At 32.6% G+C, this 22934-nt stretch overlaps 1 protein-coding gene and 1 long non-coding RNA gene across 2 annotated transcripts in view; both read left to right on the top strand.

The window, feature by feature from the left end:
* LOC128217870 (plexin-A4-like) overlaps nucleotides 1-22934 on the top strand; it is a 49026-nt gene that overhangs the window by 6485 nt on the left and 19607 nt on the right. Inside the window, exons 5-7 of the mRNA XM_052925308.1 lie at nucleotides 712-812; nucleotides 1210-1330; nucleotides 2283-2409. Of these exons, the coding sequence (XP_052781268.1) occupies nucleotides 712-812; nucleotides 1210-1330; nucleotides 2283-2409 (349 nt within the window). The remainder of the gene's footprint in view (nucleotides 1-711; nucleotides 813-1209; nucleotides 1331-2282; nucleotides 2410-22934) is intronic.
* LOC128217875 (uncharacterized) lies at nucleotides 5809-19660 on the top strand. The gene is made up of 4 exons (XR_008258277.1): nucleotides 5809-5965; nucleotides 12902-12975; nucleotides 18213-18334; nucleotides 18745-19660. It is a non-coding gene; the product is annotated as an uncharacterized LOC128217875 (long non-coding RNA).

Here is a 22934-nt window from a genome sequence, read left to right as displayed (position 1 = left end):
TAATATTATTGAAAGTTAAGCACATTCGTTTGTTGTCAACCATTGTCTGGCAATAAGGCACTCACAACATGTTCGTTTCTTGTTACCCACACAGTACTTATGAAGACACTGACCTTACCCCCTTTCTCACAGATGTAAAACTTGTAATTTAATTTAAAAGTACACATCAAATGATCATGAGTGGTAAAGATGATAAAATAATTATACATAATTCATTTTAGCTCATGTGTTTTTGATGAAACAAGGGGATGTATTAACTTCGATGTATTGTTATAACCTTGTACTGTTTCATTGTCGGTGGTATTGATGAGTAATTATTTTTATTCTTTGCCTTTACTTTAAAAACTGCTTAAGATATTGAAACTTGGTACACATGTTGACAGAGAACATGCGCATGAATACAGCAAATCCCATATGGCTCAGGTTAATACCTTAATTGAATGAAAAACAACAGATGACCGAAAAATCTCAGACGAGCATTTGCATTTGCTCCGTAGCGATCTTGTTTGTCTTTAAAAATATCAATACCTAGCATATATACATATAGACAGGCGTGACAATAAGCATGCCGAGGCAATTGAAATAATAACCTTTTTGGAATTATAAAGCATTGATGTAGTGCATTGATTATGACTTCAAAGCTAATTCATTGATCATCATGTTTGTGCACAAGCATTACTAAATGTACCTTTTATACTTTTGAATTTGAAGGTATACAAGATTTCAAGTACAAATTGCTCTGAGTTCAGGTCGTGTGAACAAACAATGAAAGGAAAAAATCCTCTTTGTGGATGGTGTGTTTATTTTCAAAGGTATGGTGTTTTTTGTATATAGGCATTTCTGTTAATACCTCTGGTTGCAGCATTTTACACTGCATAGTTCTGCCTGGATTGTTTATCCCTCTATTCAAAATTATGACATAACAATTATGTATATCCGGAAATGGATATACTTTGTACCATCTAAAATAGTCTGTTATATATCTGTTATAGCAAAATCTTCCTATTTACTGACTGTAAATTATATCCATACACTTACTCTTGTAAATTATTGTATCATTTTTAATTTACTGAAAAAAATGTTTTACAAAAAAGCTGAAATTTTTACTTTTCTAAAAATTTTATCTAGCCAAAAAGCTGTAATCTATTACTTACTTTCAGATTTTTTATGCATTGCATGATCCTGATGTTGATTTTTTTCCAATTTTAGTGCAACCAGGAGATATGATTGTACATACCAAAACAAAATGAACAATTGGTTGTCAGCCCTGTCTAAATGCCCAATACTACGATTGGAACCCACAGGGATTCCAGTTGGCATAAGCCGAAGTGTAAGTAGCAAACTTGGTTAAATTTTACCTTGAATCTTGAAATAATTGTTCTTCCCGTAACTCATTTTGTTCATAAGATGCTGTTTTATGATAATGATTCACTGGCGGTATGGTTAAATGTTTTATTGTATGCGAACTTAAACAAACACATTTTTTTTATCTTTAGTAGAATGTTTAATGAATGCGTATTCTGACTTGTGACACTTTTTGCTGAAGAATTTCATGCTTTAGACTTATGTTTTTTGTGATGTTCTGTGAAAATTATTTTCCCTCAATATCAAACCTTACTGAAAGTTTATTGCACAAAGTTTCTTGATTTTTTTTATATTTTATTTGGATGTGTGATTTTATATTTTATGAAGAATTCGTAAGATTATGGATTCTTATAAAGTTAAGGTACTGTCCCTAGCCTTAGTGTTACATACCTCGTATAAAGAACTTAACCATGTCCAAATCTAATTAGAAACATCTAGCTATCGACATGACACATAGCATATAAATATGTGAACAGGGTCAATATCAATACTGTGGATATGATATCACGATACTGATTCTGCTTTGTTTATGATTATTAAGTTATTTCATCCCATGCACGGCGAAAACAAGTTGGTTGCTGACACCATTTTTGGTGCTGCTGTTTTTATTTTTAAAAGAAAAAAGGGAAGGTATTGCCATAGTCTTCCAGTTAAGATATATTTTTTTAGAATGCCAAACCTTAGTTTTTAACAGTTATCGATACTAACATGACTCTTGGTACTTATGGTTGTTTACAGTTACTACGTACACATGCATTGCAAGTACCATAACTCATAAACCTGCAAAGTAATATTTGATTTATGCACCTTGGTCAATGAAAATATATCTGAAAATCTGAAAATTGTTGGTAAATGCTTGCGGTGTTCTTTAACAGTACAGTTGTTTTACATAAATAATTATTTTTCTTTCTTTTAAGGTGACGTTATCCGTTGAACATATTAGATTGGGGAATGATGCATTATTCTGCCAAGTTGGAGGTGATAAAGTATCTCCAGTTGAAAGACAAGGTCAAACGATGAAGTGTCCAATTGTAGGCAAAACAGGTACCTTGATCGTAGTAGTTAATGATTAAATTAGAAAATAATTGTGAGAGGAAGGTTGCTTTAAAATATAATTTATTTCGCCATGCTGGCTATCGCCAGACCACCCTCCTTAAATGCTATGGCATCAAGCTTAAAGAAACATGCCATGTGCTTGATTTTAACGTTATCAAGATTATCCACGCATCATTGAAATACATCCAAGGTATTTATCTCTCTTTTGAACATGCACATTTATTTTCAAAGTGCAATACTTAAAGCACGTTTATATAACCAACATTTGCCCCTGTGTTATTTTTTGGACTCGCATATATGGCAATTGAATTTGTATTTAAAAAGCGAGTATTTCGCCTTTGAATATACATAAATCATAGTAAATCAAAGCTATTTTAAGAAACTTGTGATAGAAATATTTTTATTATATATCTTCCGTTGTTTAAATAGATTTATCAGTCAAATAAGTTTGATATTTTACTGTTTCAAAAAGCGAGCATTTCGTCTTTGAAAAATACATAAAAGCTATATTTTGTCTTTGAAAAATACAAACAAACGAATATTTCGTCTTTGAAAAATACATAAATCGAATTTAAAAAGCTATTTAATAGGCTTGTGATTGAAATATATTTTTATTATATTTTTTGTATGGTTTAAATAGATTTATCAGTGAAACAAATTGTTATTTTTCTGTTTCAATTTGATATTTTTAACTTTTGAAACTTAAACCCGTCCTCATGTCCGAATCAAACGCGCACTGGGCTGGGACACACCTTCACCGACGTTATTTCCGAACTGAGGTTACGTTTTCTGAAAAGCAACAAACAAATATCATTTTAAACAGCATCCGGATTAAGTTTGCAAATCCGGAATTTTTGCAAACTTATTTTTTTTATTTTTCACCCAATGTTTTTTATTTTTGTATTTTTAAAATGTGTTAGGTAATACTAATAAGAGATATTTTTTGTTTCCTGAAATTTAATTTAGAAATATGTTTTTTTGGCATTTAAAGTCAACTTTTCCAATGGGAGTCCCATTGGAAAATGGCCTTCCCATTGGAAAAATGGTTTTTCCAATTGGAAAATCAGCCCAACATTTTTTGTTGGAAAATTCTCCCACATTTTCAAAAAAGGAATTAGTGATTAATAACAATCATTATCATTAATGGTTATAATGTTATCTAGAAAAAGTGCGTTTATAGTACTTTTTATCATTTTTTGTAAAAAAAAATCCCGTCGACCATTTTTCCAATTGGATATTTGCCACAATTCAATATGGGAAAAGTCAGGAAATTGGAAAACTCCAATTGGAACATTGTCCCATTGGAATCTTCCAATTGGTAACATTGGCAATGGGCTTAATCCAATTGGAGGTTCTGGCAATAAATTTTAATGGGAAAATATTTCAACTTTCCTAAATCTCTTAAAGAACACCTATTTATTTATTTAGGAATATATTTGAAGTTTTGTTTTATTGTTTACCTGTGTCCTGACATTGTATCCATCCAATTCCAAGCTAATACTTCTGTGCTGATATCTTAGCGATAAGATTTAAGCATCTTTTAATGAATTTGAATGCAATAAATCATATCAAAAATTACCTGAAGTATTCTTACTCAACCAGTGACACAAATTCCATTTTTTAAATATCTTTACACTAGTTTCATCTCCTCAGACGCCATTTTTAATCGATTAAGTTGTGGTTACAAACGACTAAGAACTTATTCATTTTTTCAAAGCTATACTCACTTTTACGCTTGAAAATGTTATTTCGGTTGTTACTTTACACAGAAAATGTACCATTTTCTTGATTTTTAATGAAGATGTAATTAATTGATGGAAATCCATATGAAATGTTTTACCTAAGATAATAGTTTATTTCATACACACTGTTCTGCAGGGGAGCAGGACCTTTCAACCCCAAGAGGCTTTTTAACCCTTCTAAAAAAGAACACTTTTCAGTTTTCAACCCTTAGACTTTTAAACCCCTATTTCAAAGACTTTTCAACCCCTACCTGTTTGGACTTTTTAACTCCTATAACAAAGACTTTTCAACCCCTAGTTGAATTATTTTAATAACCATATTAAAGACTTTTTAACTCCTAAACCAAAGACTTTCCAACCCCTATTATTTGGTTTTGAGCTGGTCCAAGCTAAACACCATTAAAAATGCTGCAAGGCATTTTAGAATGTTAACATGCATCATGTGCCAATGCCTTCCTCAAACAGTATTACTAGTATATGTTTTAGAAAAAAATATCGAACTGTACAAACATGTAAGGCTGGTGAATTTTGCATTACAAAATAAACGCTATTAATTGGTAATTAATGCCATGTTGTCACTTTACTACATACCCGGTAGTAGTATATAAGCCAGTCATCCTACAAGATAGTAGTGAAGCAAAAATACACATATGATGATTACTTGTAGATCATCTTGTATATGTGGAAAAAATGAACTTGTTATCTAGCTGATTGTAAAAACACTTTGTCATTCTTAAAGGGACTCGTACCTCATTGGCACCAAATAATCATTTTCCAGGTAATGTGTCTGAAATAATTAGTTAACTCTTTGATACTGAAATTGCAGAACAAAATACAATGAAAGTATGAAAATAAAGTCTTGTTTTAATCAGGGGTGAACCTACGCTTTTTACGTCATGGACAAATAAATAGCATAACCACTCAGCAAAAGGGACTCATACATAATTTATGGATATTTTGATCATGCATACCTTGGAAGCAACACCTTTTATTTCGTATTTAAAACAAATTTGCTAAAGAACCACATTTTACAAACTACGAGCTATAACTTATACAATAAACTCATACCTGGTTGAGCATTTTTGATGTAGAAATGAGGCACCCAAACTGCCAACAAGTACATATATGCATGCATAAATATTGAAGCAATGGTTAACATCGTCGCTTAAGTATATCCCTCACGCATCAAAATTAATTTTGCAATTGCACTAGTGGCCAGAAGGGGGGGGGGGGGGGGGGGGGGGGGGGTGACACTGTTATTCAAAATCAATACATACACATATATAACAAACATCAATTGTGACTGATAAACCTTTAACTACATACTAAATAATGCATTTATTGAAAATATTTATTACTGATAACAAGATTGTAACCGTGTTTTTAATGGCAGAAAGCGCAAAAAATATTTAATGATTGGTAAATGCTAAAAGATTTATTGTGGTCTACTATAGTCTCATAAGGTAGAAATACCGTGTGTAATGCTCATTTCTTTCAAATTTAACTCGATATCCTTCATAAGAACCATTGTTTTCGACATTTATTCATTTTTTTAGGAATATTGAAACAACATTATTAATTGTGGTAAACCTTATCTGGCAGTACTTAAGAGTGCATCTTTGACTTTATTACTCGAGTGAATGCACCTTCAAACCGGTTTAACACCAACATGTCACAGTAATCAATACCATCTGTGTTAAGATGTCGGGAATGTGTTAGACGAATGATTTTGTTTTATGGAGCTTTGAAGAGCGATGAATGGCACTAAAGTGGTGCCAAATGGATATCTCAAACACCCATTGGTAAGTCATTTATTTTTTTCCATTTAATTTTTTGTCTTGATTTTTGAATATATAAACAGTCAATAAGTAGGACATCTCGTTAAGAACGTTCACTTGAAACAGTCCTCTTCTTATCCACACTTCGACAAGGAGTGGGGCTACTCTGCCTAAATAGCCGTCAACGAGTATTTTAAGAAATATCAAAATAATAAAAAATGGTGTCCCAGTGGTTGCACCAGTCAATTGTAACAATGCCCCCCCCCCCATAGTCCACCTAAATGACCGTCAATGGGTCTTTTGACGATTTTAAGACTATGGCAGTTACAGGGATACACATGAAATGTCAAAATAATAAAAAAAAGTATCCCTAATTGCTCATTATTGTAGCTACCCCCCCCCCCCCCAGTCTAAAATTATAGACGTGTAATACATTCTTCCAATCCTTACTGGTTGACGGTACATTTCCTAACAGGGCACAAATCCTGAACACCGGCTAAAACACGCGTTTGTTTACCGTGATCGATTATTCGATGATCTAGATAAATACAGAGGCTTGCCTTGGTCACACTTGCAAAGTTTCATCTTGTTTTGTTAAGCATTTTTCTAAAAAATGCCATTTATTTAATATAGCATACTTTTTAATTATAATTGTATGACCATGTATTTTCGCTTTTCAAGTGTTCGGTATTTGTGCCCTCCATAGCGTATTTTGAAGGGTGATTTACTATCCATAAAATTGAACGATTTTCGACATAATATTGACGAGATCGTGAATCTGTACTTTGACAGCTGTTTTCACATGAACCAAAGATGTTTCATACGAAAGTTTAACTTACTACAACATAAACTCTCCAAGATAATTGTAAAAAACATCAGAAAGTGTTCGGATTTGTGACCTTAGCCAGTAACGTCTAAACGGGTTTGTGCAAAAACCGGGGGTGTTTTGAAAAATATTGAAATTGTATTAAGTGAAGTATTTTATGGTTTAAATTGATCATAAAGGTTTATATTCATACTTTACCATGTAAGTGAAAAGTTATTTTGCATTAAAACACATTATTTACCATTCCAATAAAACAAAAGTTGACTGACACAGACAACAATTATGCCAAGCGGAACAACTCGACCCAATCGTAATAACTCGGCCACCACTGACAAGCTTCTAGATAGACCTCGAAAATACAATCGTAACAACTCAGCCATGGCCGAAATGTTCCAATTGTTTAAAAATTGTGCCCTGAAGCCTTGCAGGTGCCCTTCATGTATATATCGCTATGTTTTGACAGCAAGAAATGAAAAATAAACGTCAAACTCATAATTATTCATAGGATATGACATTTTTATGTATGGAACTGATATAAAATTACATAATCTGGTAATATTTCTTGTTTTATGATATTTTTGAGATATTAAATGCTTTAACCCAGAATCCCGATCGGAATAACTACCCACTTTTGATACTAAACAATTTGTATGTGAAGGATTTGCCATATCAAAAAAGATACAAAAATCCGTAAACGTACAATTCTTTGGCAGGGTTCGACACTAACAGTAGTCCGGTAGTCCGAGACTACCAGATTTATGGTCGGACTACAAGACATTTTAAGTCAATAGTCCGTCGGACTACTAGAAGAAAGTAAATATCACATCAGTTAATTGAGCATAAAATCTTTATTACGCTTAAACTTGCGTAAAATGTGATGTCAAGAAGCCGATTATCACCGGTAAACACTCATTGTAAAGCTTGCCGAAGATGGCCGGGCAGTTCCGGACAACATGGACTGTTAACCGAATTTCGCGCGCATTTCGTATAGCCTTTCGATTAATGTTTAAACCAGTCAGTAGAATGTCTTTATTTAGAAAGGGAAAAAAACATTTTCACACTCTATGGTGTGTTTTAATCGTCAGACATGTGCACCTCTGCTTAAATGTCAGCAAGGTAGATTTGGGTCCAAGTGGCAGATTTTCTAAATCCCTTGCATTTTCAGTCAAAAACAATGAAAGATACGATGCAGATAAACACTTGACGGTTGTAACTATTTTTAGATTTTCTGAAAATACGTCATGATTATTATGGTTTAGGGTATTGTCAAATGTCGGTGTTTATTTAAAGCAAACAGAAGGAATATTATGTCTGGCTTATGCAATCTTTTAAACTGGCTTTTAGAAGAACAGCTGATAAATTAATCATACTGCCAAAACAGGTATAATGCAGTGTAAGTGCAGACGATGACAGAGTTGTGTGCTTTAATTTTCGCGCCAAAATGTAACATTTTATACATTGAAGCTAGGGCCAATAACAATTAACACCACGCCGATAGCGATAAGGCTACACCTACAGTGTCACATGACCTCCGACAAATACCCAGAAGCAGACGATAATAATACAAAAGTTATAAATGACAATCAGATAAAAAATGCATGGAACATGGTAAAACGTAGCAATAAAACCAAGTATAACATTAAATAAGTTCATTATTATTAATTGTATGCAATGTATAATTCAGGTAGAAAAATGTCTAGACTTTAAAATAATTTATTTCTAAATAACATCGGAATTTTGTTACAGTACAATAACAGTCTCTATTTTAAAACTCAAATAAAGGGAAACAAAACATGTATTAATTTCCTATCCGAAAATCAACAAAAAAAGATGTTTGTATAGATCCATTGTCAAAACTCAATGGATTTCGCTGTTTTTCTTCCTTTTTCGATTCAGAATCACCTGTTTTATACAAGTGTAATGCATTATTATCATTATTTATATAACTACCTTATTGTTTCTCTCAATGAATAAATTTCCGTTTTAAATGACATGCAAAACTGTTCTAACAATAAGCATAGAAATTTTGAAACGACCATAGTCATTATACATGCAAAGGTTTTTACTTTGATTTGCGTCATTTTAAAATATGATTTTGTTTTATCTATACGTATATACTTTTTGTGACCTTAAGCTATATATCAGATATTTAATTAAATCTAATAAAAAAATGTAACTCACATAAATTGAGGTGTCTTTTTCACTAATATGTCAAACAAACTTAAATGCAAATGTATATGCCTCGGTTTTAAAACTTTTCGCACAATAAGGAGACAAATTTCAAAATCAATCTAAATCGCAATATATCATCAATATTGTACACTAATTCTCATAATGATATTTCTTATTTTAAGGCTATTAAAACGGAAATATACGTATATTATGTACGTTTACATTAAGACATTTTGAGAATTGAATTAGTCTACTAAACAGTCCCTTGTTATCAATTATAATTTTAGCAGCATAAAGGGAAAATGTCAGTATTTCGGATTTCTTAAACTGTCTTTACTATCTCTCAATTATGAGACATAATTTGTGTTAAATATATATAACAGCGTAATTACACTACTGTTGATATGTGAGGATTGTCGGAGGTCATGGCGGATAGCAACGGCAACTGATAAGCCCTGCCTAATTTGGACGCTAGTTTGAGTGACAGGCAGCGTCATGTTAATTGTTATCTTACTCCCATACAAAAAATAATTAATAACACTTTCGGAATTTATTTCATCATGTTTTTTTAAGTATTATATGATATGTTGTTTAGATTAACAAAGAATACTGAATAGTAGGATGCCAATAATCAAATATTGTTTATCAGTAGGATGTCTGTCATTTGTGCCATAACTTAGCAACGATCTCAGTCGAGGTGTTTTAGTGTCAAGTGATTTATTGCAACATTTTCCTGAAAGTGACAGATTATGGGGTATTTTAGCATGGTTTTTAGATTTTTAATCTGAGGTATTTTAGCATAGTTTTAAGCATTTTTTTTGGTTTTAAAATTAAATTTAATGGCCAAAAATTGTTTTGAAGAATGTGGAAATTTTAAGATTGAAACAGATAAAAATCATGACCAATCAAAGGGTTATACTGACAATGTTCTAAGAAGGCTAAGTCTCACAAAACACTGAAGGAATCCGTTGCAGGCTTGCATTTTTATGGACTACCATAGTTTTTGCTGGACTACCCAGATTTGGGATCCAGTAGTCCGAGGGACTACCTTGTGAAAAATGTTAGTGTCTAACCCTGCTTTGGTCTACTAAGATTTAGCTTGTGAATGTCATTTTACAGCGAAATCAACAAGTTAAAAAAATACTCATGACCTGTTCCTTATCAATATGAAATATCTTTAAACTTTTAGGAACATTATGCAAAAAAAAAAAAACAGTATGTTTTACCTTCGGTATAAGAAAATAACTATTTTCTAATAAAACTACTGTTGAAAAATGTAAGCTAATGAAATGGAAAATAAAAAGATGCTTCCAAACATGCCATATTTTCTTGAGACCATTCAGGGGGATTAATGTTCAAAAGTCTGAAAATTCAGGGGGATTTTGGTAGTATTCAGGGTTTTTTTTTAGCAGGTCTAATTTGACAAAATTTCAAAGTATTTTAAGACGCAAGTACAAAAAAACAAATTGCCATAATTTTGAAAGACTCCCGAGGGGATTATGTCCAGAATTTAAGGGGATTTGGGTCATATACCAGAGAATTTTCATCATCGCCATGTAGCATTACGGGCATGACACATGTGCCAATTTACCTTGTCTACCCCTTTTTCCAGCACTTCATCTATATTTTAATGAGACACAGCCATATTGCATAATAAAAGCACTCACTTGCAAAATAGAATACTTCACAGAAAAATATGTTTCAGAGACAATTTAATGGGCTTACCTTCCTCTAAAATTGGATACAAAATCTGCTCATTATGATCATAAATGATGACTTTCAGACTAATAGAGAGAATGGAATGATTTATCAATATTTTTCATTTCAATTCCCAAATAGTCAGATTTGTTTGCTTCTGATAAAAAGCAAATGCATAATTTATTGTTTAAGTTCATAAACATATCATCTTTTGGCATTCATCAAAAAATAAAAAACATCACCACCATAATATTAAAATAAATAAAAGTCATTTCATCCGAATTGTCTACTTTCAGTTTCTCATCTGGAAGTTCTGTTATTTTCCGATATTTGAGATGAAGGTCATGTCATGTATGTAAACATATTAGTGGGTCATAACAAAGAACAGCATTGTCTATTAGTTATTTTAATCCTTTTCTTTACCAAATAATGTACTGTCACCTTTAAATCATAAATCATTTTGATGACAATGACACATGTTTAAACACTTTAATTTGTTACATCCTCTCTGATTGGATAAAACCTATAGTTTTAACCAATGAAAATCGTCCTTTTATCTGACCAGTCTAATTGACATTTCTTATGCAAATTCTGACAGTTTCAATCAAAACAATGCATGAAATGTGCCCTGCTGACTTATTAAGTGTCACCCAATTGGTGTAGTTAAAACACACCATCAGTTGATAATCCAATTAAGACAAGAAGGGCATTATAACTGCAAACAGGCATATATAATTAAACCCTGTGATAATTTTGCGTAATTTTAAACACACTTTTTTTAATTTTGGGGGATTTTCATCCCCCTCCGGGAGACCGGGGGATGGGTCAAAATTCCGGGGGATTTTTCCCCCTCCGGGGGATATGGCATGTATGTCAGCTTCTGGGTTGCTTTGAAGTTGAACTGCTCACATGAACCCACAAAAGATGTGTAGGTATGTGCTTAACAATAAAGGATAAAACATTAAAATGAAGCATTTCAAGTGGAGGTTTTCATTAGGGTAGTGCTACCTTAAACACACACTTTACAATTATTTTTTTCTCTTTTTTAATCTATTTTCTTTAACCAATGGACTATACAAACAGTAGGGTCAGTCCCAGTATACAGGACAATTATTCAATAAAATGTTTATCCTTTTGATATCATAATTGGTAAAAAAATATCAAAATGTAAAGAAAAAATAACAGAGACCGGGTTCAAACTGTGGTCGCCAAAATTGCAGTCCAGTGTTGTATCCACTGCTATGAAAGTTTACATTTATTTATTTGATTTAATATATACCTAGCTTGGTAACATTAAGTGATAACATCGACTAGCCAATCACACATAAAAATTAATTATACTAGGTATACCCACCTAGTAATCTTTTTTATGGAAAAAAAATGTGAAAAATCAATTAATTGTAAACTATGTGGTACTTCAGTTAGTTAGTTTCAATGCATTGTACACATTGATACCAAATTCATGTCAGTTTTCGACAATTTTCTCTTCTTTCGCTATTTCATCATACGGTGTATAGCCCCTGAATAAAGTTTTACTCTGTTTCATTGAGTATATTTCTTAAAAATCCTTTCTTTGTTCTAATCTGCTAAAAGGTCACAGTCATGTGAGCATCTTTGAGGCCTCTCAGTTATTATAACCAATGCACCAGTCAATTGTACCAATGCACCAGTCAATTGTAACGGTTACTAACCACGCCCCCCCCCCCCCGGTCCGGGGGTATACTGGGAATAGTCGGGAATTGGCCGTGTTTTTACTTTCTATGTGGCCACGCAGGGCCGGGTGACCGCAGTGGTTTTGTCTTTGAGCCAAATTTAGCCGAGATTGGGCCTTATATAGAGTCTCTGGTGTGCAGGGGCATTTGGCCGGGGTTTTACCATCAGTTCGTTCCCGCAGGGGAGGGGATTAGACCCAGGGTTGGCTGGACCGAAAGTCAAAGTCCCCGCTATTCCCTGGACCTGGGGGCGCCAGGGTTACAATTGACTGGTGCACAACATATAAGATATTTATAAAATAAATAAAAGTACAGTTAATCAATATATTTTAATTTTAATGTGGTAAATTAACAAAGAATTAGATAGATCTATGCTTTATGCAAAATCTCACAAAGATGTAAAAAATTACTAAAGAGTTCAGGTTTGCTAGTTTGTAAAAATATTTCATGGAATCATGGTAAATTGTTATATTATATGTCCAATGACAGCCCATATATTTTTTAACTACTTGAACCTTTCTTGTTATAATTCTTATTATTTTTTTTTTTTAGTTGATGTGTGATGCTGATAATACAGAGACAGCTAGAGTGACAGAGTTTGATGAATAAACTTAAATTAAAAAACAGTGAGTACAATAATCTATTTTAACATGTCTTGTGTGTAAAGTGTGATTCCGAAGCAGTAAATATATATATATATGTATCTTTAAGTTTTGAATCACAAATTTAGATCAAAGATCTATTATCACACAAAACTTAAAGGATATATATGAAAAGTCATGTGAATTGTGCAAGTCATATAATATAAAATTTATATTGATCAAGTCAAGCCATGCCATGTAAAAAAAACTGACATCATATCAAAGATTGTATGAATCATTCTCAGAGCTATTGAAAATATTTAATTGGTTGTAAGCGGACCATGCACGGTAATTTTGAGTAACCCCACCAGCCAATACAATATGGCTAAAAAGGCTTTGATAATATTTTTTATCTAATGTTTATCTTTCCTAAAATATTTATATTTATAAATCTATTTACCAGTATAAATCTGTATTTATTTATTTATTAATGCATTTATTTGCTCACTAATATATACAATACACTTATCGTTGTATAATGTCTAGCTAATACATGTATACAAATATGCATAATATGCATAATTATTGGGGGGGGGGGGGGGGGGGTCATAATTACCTATGGTGTACTGTCTTGTTCTTACGAAGATATGATTTTGACTAAAATCCTTACTGAAAAGGCAGTGCAGACTGGCCTGTTTAAATAATTAATTAAATCTTAATGGGTTTAAATGTATTTTATTTTATTTTTAAAGATATTTTAGAGTTTAAAAGGAAGAGAGTCTGTTTTAAAGACTAAATGATTATATAGTCAGGATAAAAAATAATTATTTTTCAAAATCAAGTTCAAATAATTTTCCATTATTTGGCAAATGGAAAAAAGCTTTATATATTAAGAATGTTTTACTCGATAGAAAGTAGGCCTAGTATCTTTTGCATTGCAACACTAAGAAAGTAAATATTTATTTTTTGTCTTTTACCAATTCCATCAAAGTCTGTGAGTGGCTCATGATGCTTAGGCCTGCCAATTTAATGGTTTTCGAAATCATAAATTGAGACAACTTATAACTTTTGTATAAAATCTTCAAAGCTTTCAATAACTTGTCATCCACCTTATTGTCTCAATTTAAAAATAGTTTTCACTCAACAACTTACTTATTAATCAGGATAATAATTTGATAATGACTATCACTATCATTCTGTAAGATAATGTACTGGTACATAAATTTAATCCCCAATATATCAGATGAGTGTGATAGTATATGCTCTTAATAGTTGTAGCCCAGAATTATACGTAGGAAACAATAGAGTCATTGGACTGTCAATAGCTCGAAATTCACATTTTATTTGTACCAGCATGGGAAAACCCTGTTATGTTAATACATATAGCCCGGAAGTAACAAATAAAAGGTGAATTTCGAGCTATTGACAGTCCAATGACTCTATTGTTTCCGAAGTAATGTGTGTATATTACAACGGTTTAATTTTGTTTGTACCGGAGGATTAGGTCGGAAAAACTAGAATAGCTATAATTACGGGCTACAACTATTCCGGGCTATATGTATTAATATATATATATATATATATATATATATATATATATATATATATATATATATATATATATATATATAAATGCACGAAATCAATGTGGGATTTTCATTAAGTTTTGGTTAAACCATCTTTGTAACAAATTACAGTTACTTCCAAATTACATCTTATTCTACATAATACAAACTGGAGGACAGTTCTTTTTATTTGGTAATGTTAAGAGACTTGAAGACAAAAAAAAAATGTTTAAATTCAGAAAACCTTACACAAAGTAGAAACCTTCTATTAATGTCATTATCTTGAAAAAATGAACATGCCTTTTAGCAAAATTTTTGTATCAGTCTGTGAAAATCTACATTTTGCCTTCGACATGTTATACAATTTAAGGATATTTACATGGAAATTAAGTTCAATTCTAAATTGACAGTCATGTATTTCTTCCAAAATTTTCATAGTATAAGGAACATGAATTTTTTATGAATTTAAGTGCATAACTGCAGATAATGATCATTATCTTAAATCAATTACAAGCCAATTCATAGTCATGCATATAGCCGCCTTTTCAAAATATGATAGTGATTGTCTCAAATGACCAGTCTTTCTCTGCGGGGGGTGGGGGCTGTCAGTCATAAGGAAACCTTTAAAAGGCATATTCATTCAGCCAATCAGATGTCAGGTTCAGTGAAAGGGGCGATGCCAGGTCAAGTAAAAGGGGTGGAGCTAAAATAAATACTGACATTCAATGAAGATAGATCCCCCTTTGGCCTCACAAATATGTATCAGTCACACTAGGGGGTGTGACAGGGTCAAGCCATAATGGAGCCATAGGCAAGCAGACTTTTATTAACCCAACAACAGGTGTAATTCTTACCAACTGAGGAAAAAACTTTAGAGGTTTTATTATTGCTCATTTTTTTATACAAATTAAATATCTAACAATGAGAAATATAAAATATGATAATTCAAGCATAATATTGACACCAAACATGACACATCTTGCAAATGGTCTTGAATAAAATTCCTACACTTTTTATAATGATAATACATGGGACCAATATCAAAACCATTATCCTGTTAAATAGGACAATGGATTTGATATTGGTAATTCGCAGACAATACAATGTAATTAAGTAAAAAAATACACAGTATGCACATCTGGCTTCAAACAAAAATTGTTGCTTAGGCCAAAAAAAAGTATTCATAGTTTCCATTTAAATATCAAAAAAGGTAGGCATACGGTAACTGTTGTTTTTTTTAGGACCATGTTTCTTTGGCAAACTGACCTATATCAGGGAATTATTAAGGTCTTTACTAAAAAAGCACATATTGATCAAAACACCAAAAACAAAAAAGGATCAGAAGGATGAAAATAGGGTCAGTTGGGCGGAAACAAAGATTTTTGAATCCTTATTTTGTCAATGATGTCATGTCAGTGATCAAAATGATAACACAATTTAAGCCCTGCATTCTGGAATGTGGGGCTAAATTCTTGATTGTGTTATAGTAGGGCCAAAAATAAAATGATTCGGTTAGGGTTACATCCTTTTTAAAAACAGAAAGAGTAAAAAGTATAAAGGATTACATTTTTAAAATACATAATATATATGCGTTTTCACTTTAAAATACATGCATTGTTACAGTCTTGTTTTCAGTAAGTAACTTTTCCTTAAATGCATTCTTTGGAAAGTAATTTAAGGTTTATTATTCAAAATATATGTTAGTCAACTTGTGTATGTATTGATTTCCAACTTTTTTATTTTTTGTTTAAACTTTATGTATTAGAATTTCTTTGCGTAAATACCTGCTTATGTGATAAAAGACTGCTGACTAAAGATTAGATTTCAGATTTTGATATTTCCATTCCAAATTTAATGTTTTACAGCTTAAACTGCTACTAACAGTTTAAGAAAAATGCATAAAACATCAATTTTGGATGGAAGTATGAAAAGCTGCAATCTGATATTTTGTCAGCAGTCTTTTATCGCTGGTTTGCAGATATTTACGCAAAAATTCGCTTGTTCGAAGACAAAAATTTTAAAAAAAGTTGTCAAAACGTTCAATCTGTGAGATTGCAGCTTTAATATAAGACTAACATAAATATTAAAAACACATGAGGCCGCTTTAATATTAACATGTCAATATCAAAAAGAAGATGAAAACTGAAAACTATGAGAAAGTGTTTTTATAATTAAAAATAAATTGCTTAAAGCAAATATCTGAAATTAATAATTGTCATGCAAAGCAGCCTGTAATGAATATGAATATTAGATTTTGGCCTTGAACACCTTTTTATGAAGAGTGTTTTGAAGTAAGGATTATAATAATGCTGAACTTAATATTGTACTGTAGCTTTGTAGCAAATCCTTATGATTAAAGTCACTGTGTCTTCCTTATGCTGTGATAAAGATCTCCATAGTAACATTTCTAAACCTAATAAATTAAGTGAAAAAGGGTGTTTATTGGGGGTAATAAAACACATCTTGATAATGGCCAATTAGTTTTAATCTTTCAAGTGTTGGTAGGATGGGAGGGGGGTCTTAACTTTTTGAACTGCCAATATTTTCCTGGTTATTTTGTCCACCATGTCAAAATGATCTGGGTTGTTTTGTCAACCCTGTCTAAATGGGTTGGACGTGTTTTGTCCCCTTAGTCAAAAATGACATGGGATGTTTTGTCCTACATTTTTATAAAGGAGTTCAGAATAAATAACACATTAGTTTTCGTGCTTATGTAAAATAAATGCAAATGACTTTCATTATAAGTTTAAAAAATACTCTTAACGCTGCATTCTCACAGATTTACCATTTTTACAACTTTTTTATTTTTGTCTTGGAAAGAGCAAATTTTTGCGTAAATATCTGCAACCCATTGATGTAAGATTGTTGATAAAAAAACAGATCTTAGATTTTCATATTTTCGAAAATGTTTTAGAGCTTAAAACCTTACTAACGGTTTAAGAAAAATGCATAAAACATCAATTTATGAACTTAAATATAAAAATCCGCGATCTAATTTTTTGTCAGTAGTCTTATTAACTGGTTTCCATGGATTGTAGCGAAAATTGGCTTGTTCCAAGACAAAAATTAAAAAGTTGTCGAAATGTTTAATCTGTGATAGTGCAGCTTTAATTATGGTAGCTTTTCAGTCATTTGCCTATATATGTCTATTTGATTCAGTAAATACTTCATAATATTAAAGCTAGGCTTATTAGGATATGCTTATTTTTCATTGGGTTCTATTTTTAGCACATAACAGCTTCATTACAAGAATATATTAATTATTATTAAAGCTGCATGCACTCTCACAAATTTACCGTTTTTACAACTTTTTTATTTTTTTTGTCTTGGAAAGAGCAAATTTTTGGGTTTAATAGTATCTGCAAACCAATGATAAAAGACTGCTGACATAGATCATATCACAGATTTGCATATTTTCGTTTGAAAGCCAATGTTTTGTGGGTTAAACTATTACTAACAGTTAAAGAAAAATGCATGATCTAATTTTTTGTCAGCAGTTTTATATCACTGGTTTTCATGGATTCTTGAAAAAAAAATACTTCCTCTGTTGGCCAATTGACAAAATCAAGAGGTTTTGGGTTTTGCTGTTTATATGTTCTGGAATTTTTCAAAAGCATTTATTTATAGGACTTATGAATTTTATGTACAGCATTCTGTATATTGTCAAGTGTCCTTTTTTTTAAATTATATACAACATGTATAAATTTAATGTTTCAGGAAATAACCACCATCTCTCTCAGAGGTCATCTTTCTCATTATTGTGGGAAACCTCAAAGGGCATCAGGAAAACCTTCATCAACCTCTTTGTGCCCAGTGGCTTGTGCAACAGTGTTTCAGAAGTATAAATACCTTTTTAATTTGTGTATATCAATTGTATAATGACTTGTTTTTATATATTAAATATATATATATATATGATTTATTATATATATATAGATGGTTAATCTTATGACTTCCTGATAGTATTTAAGTTGTGAAATATTAAATAATCTTATCATAAAAAATGCTTGGAAATGACAATAAAAAAAAGATATTTGTCGAATAGGAAGTTTCACCTGTCCTGTTTATATTACAAATCATTTTAAATCAGACAGAAAATTCAATATACTTGTTGTATCTCACTGTTGATTTGTCTTCACATTTTGTATTGTCACATCAAGCCTGTTTGAACATCCTAGAGAAGATAAGTGTATAGAAGCGGATATGATATAATAAATATGCATATAAATGTGCTTGGGATTATTTTCAGATTATCATTAAAATGGGGATAATGGATGACTGGCCACACATATGGGGCTATGGACAAGCTTCAGAGCAGGCTGCAAGGTGGTGGTGTTAGTAGTTTATACTCCGGGTCCCGGCGTGAGCACATTGAAGGGTCCCAGAGTGACAGTTCAACCACCCACACCTATCCTGGGCAGAACCAGTACTAGGTGCCTTCACCTCTGCAAGGAACTGACAGCTTCTGTACATGCCAGGTGCAGTGGTACAGTGCGAATGGTCGTAGAAAGGATTTCATAACCAATCACAACAGAGGTCACCTGGTCCGCCCGGGAATCGAACCCGGGATGTCCAATTCAGAGTCCAACGCTCTACCGATTGAGCTGACCGGGCGGACATATTAGCTACATTAGATGACAAGCCATCTATGCTGGACATTCTTCACAATAAAATGTGATGTCACAGGAGCTGTCTATCTCAACAGCTCACACTGTCCGTATTTGACTAAAGGAATGAATGAAGTCACTGCAGAAGTTAGATTGAGGAATGTCCATGTCACTACCCATCATTTGGAAGGAGTTGGATAAAAAAAGTGTGGCCTATGTATTGAAACAGGTCCGATTTCCAGTTACGGACAGTCTTGATTTGTCTGATTACATTTTTGACCAACATGATGGTCTAAAAGAACACTTACTGGTAACTGGTAAAATCATGGCCCAGTTGTTCCAAGAGGCAGGCGAGTGGGAAGTTACTAGACTCCATTTCTTTATGGGTTGATCTGAGGTTCCAGTTCAGTTAAAGTACTGATAGAACACCAAGTGTTTGCCATAATACAGCAACATTTCATTTGTAACTATGTATTTGTTTGAATTGTTGAAACAGTACTGTTTACTAAATAATGTGTATGTATATGAAGAATAATATTATAAATAATTTGTAAGAACCTTTTGATATTAAGTAAAATGTCGATAAGTCTAAATATGTATCTGCGAATCATTTTTGTATATCTGTAAAGATTACATTGCCTATATTCCTCAATTTATATTTTTCTTTTAGCCAGTCAATAACTTTGTTAAGTTCTATCTTCAAAATTGTCGGGACAGGGATTATAGCCCTTAATTAACCCAAATATGTAACATTCAATGCAAAATTGGCTGCAATTAGGCAGTTCAGATGCAGGAACAAACATCACTTGGGTCCTTAATAATAGCTTTCCATCTGACATTGAAGATCCAATAAAAGGAATTTGTCATGTGACTGTTTATTAACTCTCAATTTATTGAAAGTGAAATTACTTACATGATTTGTAAGAACTAAATTATAATGATATCAAATGATTGTTTAAATTAAATAAAATAGATGATTACATACATGAACTATTTTTATTTCTTGTTTGTCAATATGAAGAGTAATGCAATGGCTTTTGAATTTCATAAAAAAGGATGGAAAAATGTATGTTTATTGTTTAAGCAATTAATTAAGTAATAAAAGTTTTTTTTTTCTTTTTTTCAAATTGTGCTATCTTATAATACAGATCGTTATTTGTTTAATTTTGGTACAAATGAAGTATATAAGGTATGTCTAATGTTACAAATAGCAAAAATTCAAATGCAAATCATGGTGACTTGACTAAATGTGAATGCTAATTGAATCAAAATAGTTAATAAAAATAATGTTCATTTGAAACAATTGAGAGTATAAGTTTGGTTTGTGTATGCCATATATTCCCAGGGGGGGGGGGAAGGGGGGGGGAATGAAAAAATGAAAAGTATATTACTATGCGCAGTGCTATAATAATTAATAAGTAAATGTTTTTGCGATCACAATTTGTCCGGCGTCCGTCTGTCGTCCGTCCGTCCGTAAACTTTTACTTTAAACGACATCTCCTCATAAACCGCTTAGCCAATTTCTTCCAAACTTTACAGGAATGTTCCTTGGGTGGTCCCCTTTGAAAATTGTTCAAAGAATGGAATTCCATGCAGAACTCTGGTTGCCATGGCAACGGAAAGGAAAAACTTTAAAAATCTTATTTTTCAAAACCACAAGGCCTAGAGCCTTAATATTTGGTATATAGCATCATCTAGTGGTCCTCTACCAAAATTGTTAAAACTATCCCCCTGGGGTCAAAAATGGCCCTGCCCCGGGGGTCACTTGTTTTACATAGACTTATATAGGGAAAACTTTAAAAATCTTCTTCTCAAAAACCACAAGGCCTAGAACCTTGAAAATTCTCCTGGGGTCAAAAATGGCCCCGCCCCAGGGGTCACTAGTTTCATTACATAGTGTTATATAGTAAATCTTTAAAAATCTTCTCCGAAACTGTAAGGCCCAGGGCTTAGATATTTGGTATACAGCATCATCTAGTGGACCTCTACCAGATTTGTTCAAATTATTGCCACAGGGTCAAAATTGACCCCGCCTAGGGGGTCCTTGTTTTTACGTAGTGTTATATAGTAAATCTTTAAAAATATTCTTCTCCAGAACCGTAAGGCCAGGAGAATAGATATTTGGTATACAACATCATCTTGTGGACCTCTATCAAAGTTGTTCAAATTATTGCCACAGGGTCAAAATTTGCCCCGCCCTGAAAGTTATTTGTTTTTATATAGTCTTATATAATAAAACTTTAAAAATCCACTTCTCCAAAATATAAGACCTAGAGCTTTCATATTTGGTATATAGTGTTACCTAGTGGACCTACACCAAAGGTATTCAAATTATTGTCCCGGGGTCAAATTGGCCTTGCTCAAGGGTCATTTGTTTTTACATTGTCTTGTCACTGAACATCTTATCCTCTGAAAGTAAAGGTCAGAATGACTCCATACTTGATATGTAGCATCCTTACATGGTCCTTTCTCAACTTTGTTCAAATGGTTTTGTTTGGCCCCTTTTAGGGGTCACCAGAGCAAAAAATAGAAAAACCTTTAAACAACTTGATCTTATTAACTGCTTGATGGATCTTCAAGTCTGAAGCATCCTAGCATGGGCCTCTGTCAGGTCTTTTCAAATAATTTTGTTTGGCCCCTTTTAAGCTAAAATTAGTAAAAAAACATAACATTTTCTTCGCATGAACCCCTTGATAGATCTTCAGCAAATTTGGTTTGAAGTGTCCTTGCATGGACCTCTCTTAAATTTGTTCACATAATTTTGTTTGGCCCGGTTGCCATGGCAACCTAAAGGAAAATGTCAACAATTGGTTATAATCATCTTCTTCTCCTAAACCGCTTTGACAATTTTGATGAAACTTCATAGGAATGATCCTTGGTTGGTGCTTTTTCAAAATTGTTCAAAGAAATTAATTCCATTTAGAACTCTGGTTGACATGGCAACCTAAAGGAAAAGTGTCAACAATTGGTTACAATCATCTTCTCCTAAACCGCTTGGGCAATTTTGATGAAACCAAGAATGATCCTTGGTTGGTGCTTTTTCAAAATTGTTAAAAAAAATTAATTCCTTGCAGAACTCTGGTTGCCATGGCAACCTGAAGGAAATTATAGGCTGTCGTGTCCGCGCTGTGACTTTCTCTTATATGGACAGATTTTAAAATGAAAATGCCATATGTTTTCAACATACCAAGACAATGTGTCGTGTGCAAGACCAATGTCCCTACCTCTAAGGTGAAAGATACACAAAGTGTTTATTCACAATGGAATGCTGAATATGAGGACATAAAGAGTGTTGGCTGTCATTTAGTATGATTGTTTTTTTTTTTGCTCAGAGGCAATTTAATATAACTTGCAATATGTATTTGACACATAAAGGCAAGATAAACTTTTTATACGCCCGAAGGGTCGTATTATGTTATGGCCTCCATCGTCTGTCCGTCTGTCTGTCCGTCTGTCCGTCCGTTAGCAATTCCGTGTCCGGGCCATAACTTGGTAACTAATAAAGCGATTTTCAAATAACTTTATACAAATCATCACTACATTAAAAGGATGTGTCGCTTTGTCTCTAATAAAGTCATTTTCAAATAACTTTATACAAAGCATCATTACATTAAAAGGATGTGTCGCGCGCAATTTCCAGGTCCATACCTCAAAGACTAGAATCACCATGGGGGGGGGGGGGGGTTACAACTTTGTCACTAATAAAGTCATTTTCAAATAACTTTATACAAAGCATCATTACATTAAAAGGATGTGTCGCGCGCAATTTCCAGGTCAATACCTCAAAGACTAGAATCACCATGGGGGGGGGGGCGTTACAACTTTGTCACTA

Source organism: Mya arenaria, chromosome 14 (assembly GCF_026914265.1).
Source record: "Mya arenaria isolate MELC-2E11 chromosome 14, ASM2691426v1".
Classification (NCBI taxonomy): Eukaryota; Metazoa; Mollusca; class Bivalvia; order Myida; family Myidae; genus Mya; species Mya arenaria.
This window is presented reverse-complemented; position numbering and strand designations above follow the sequence as displayed.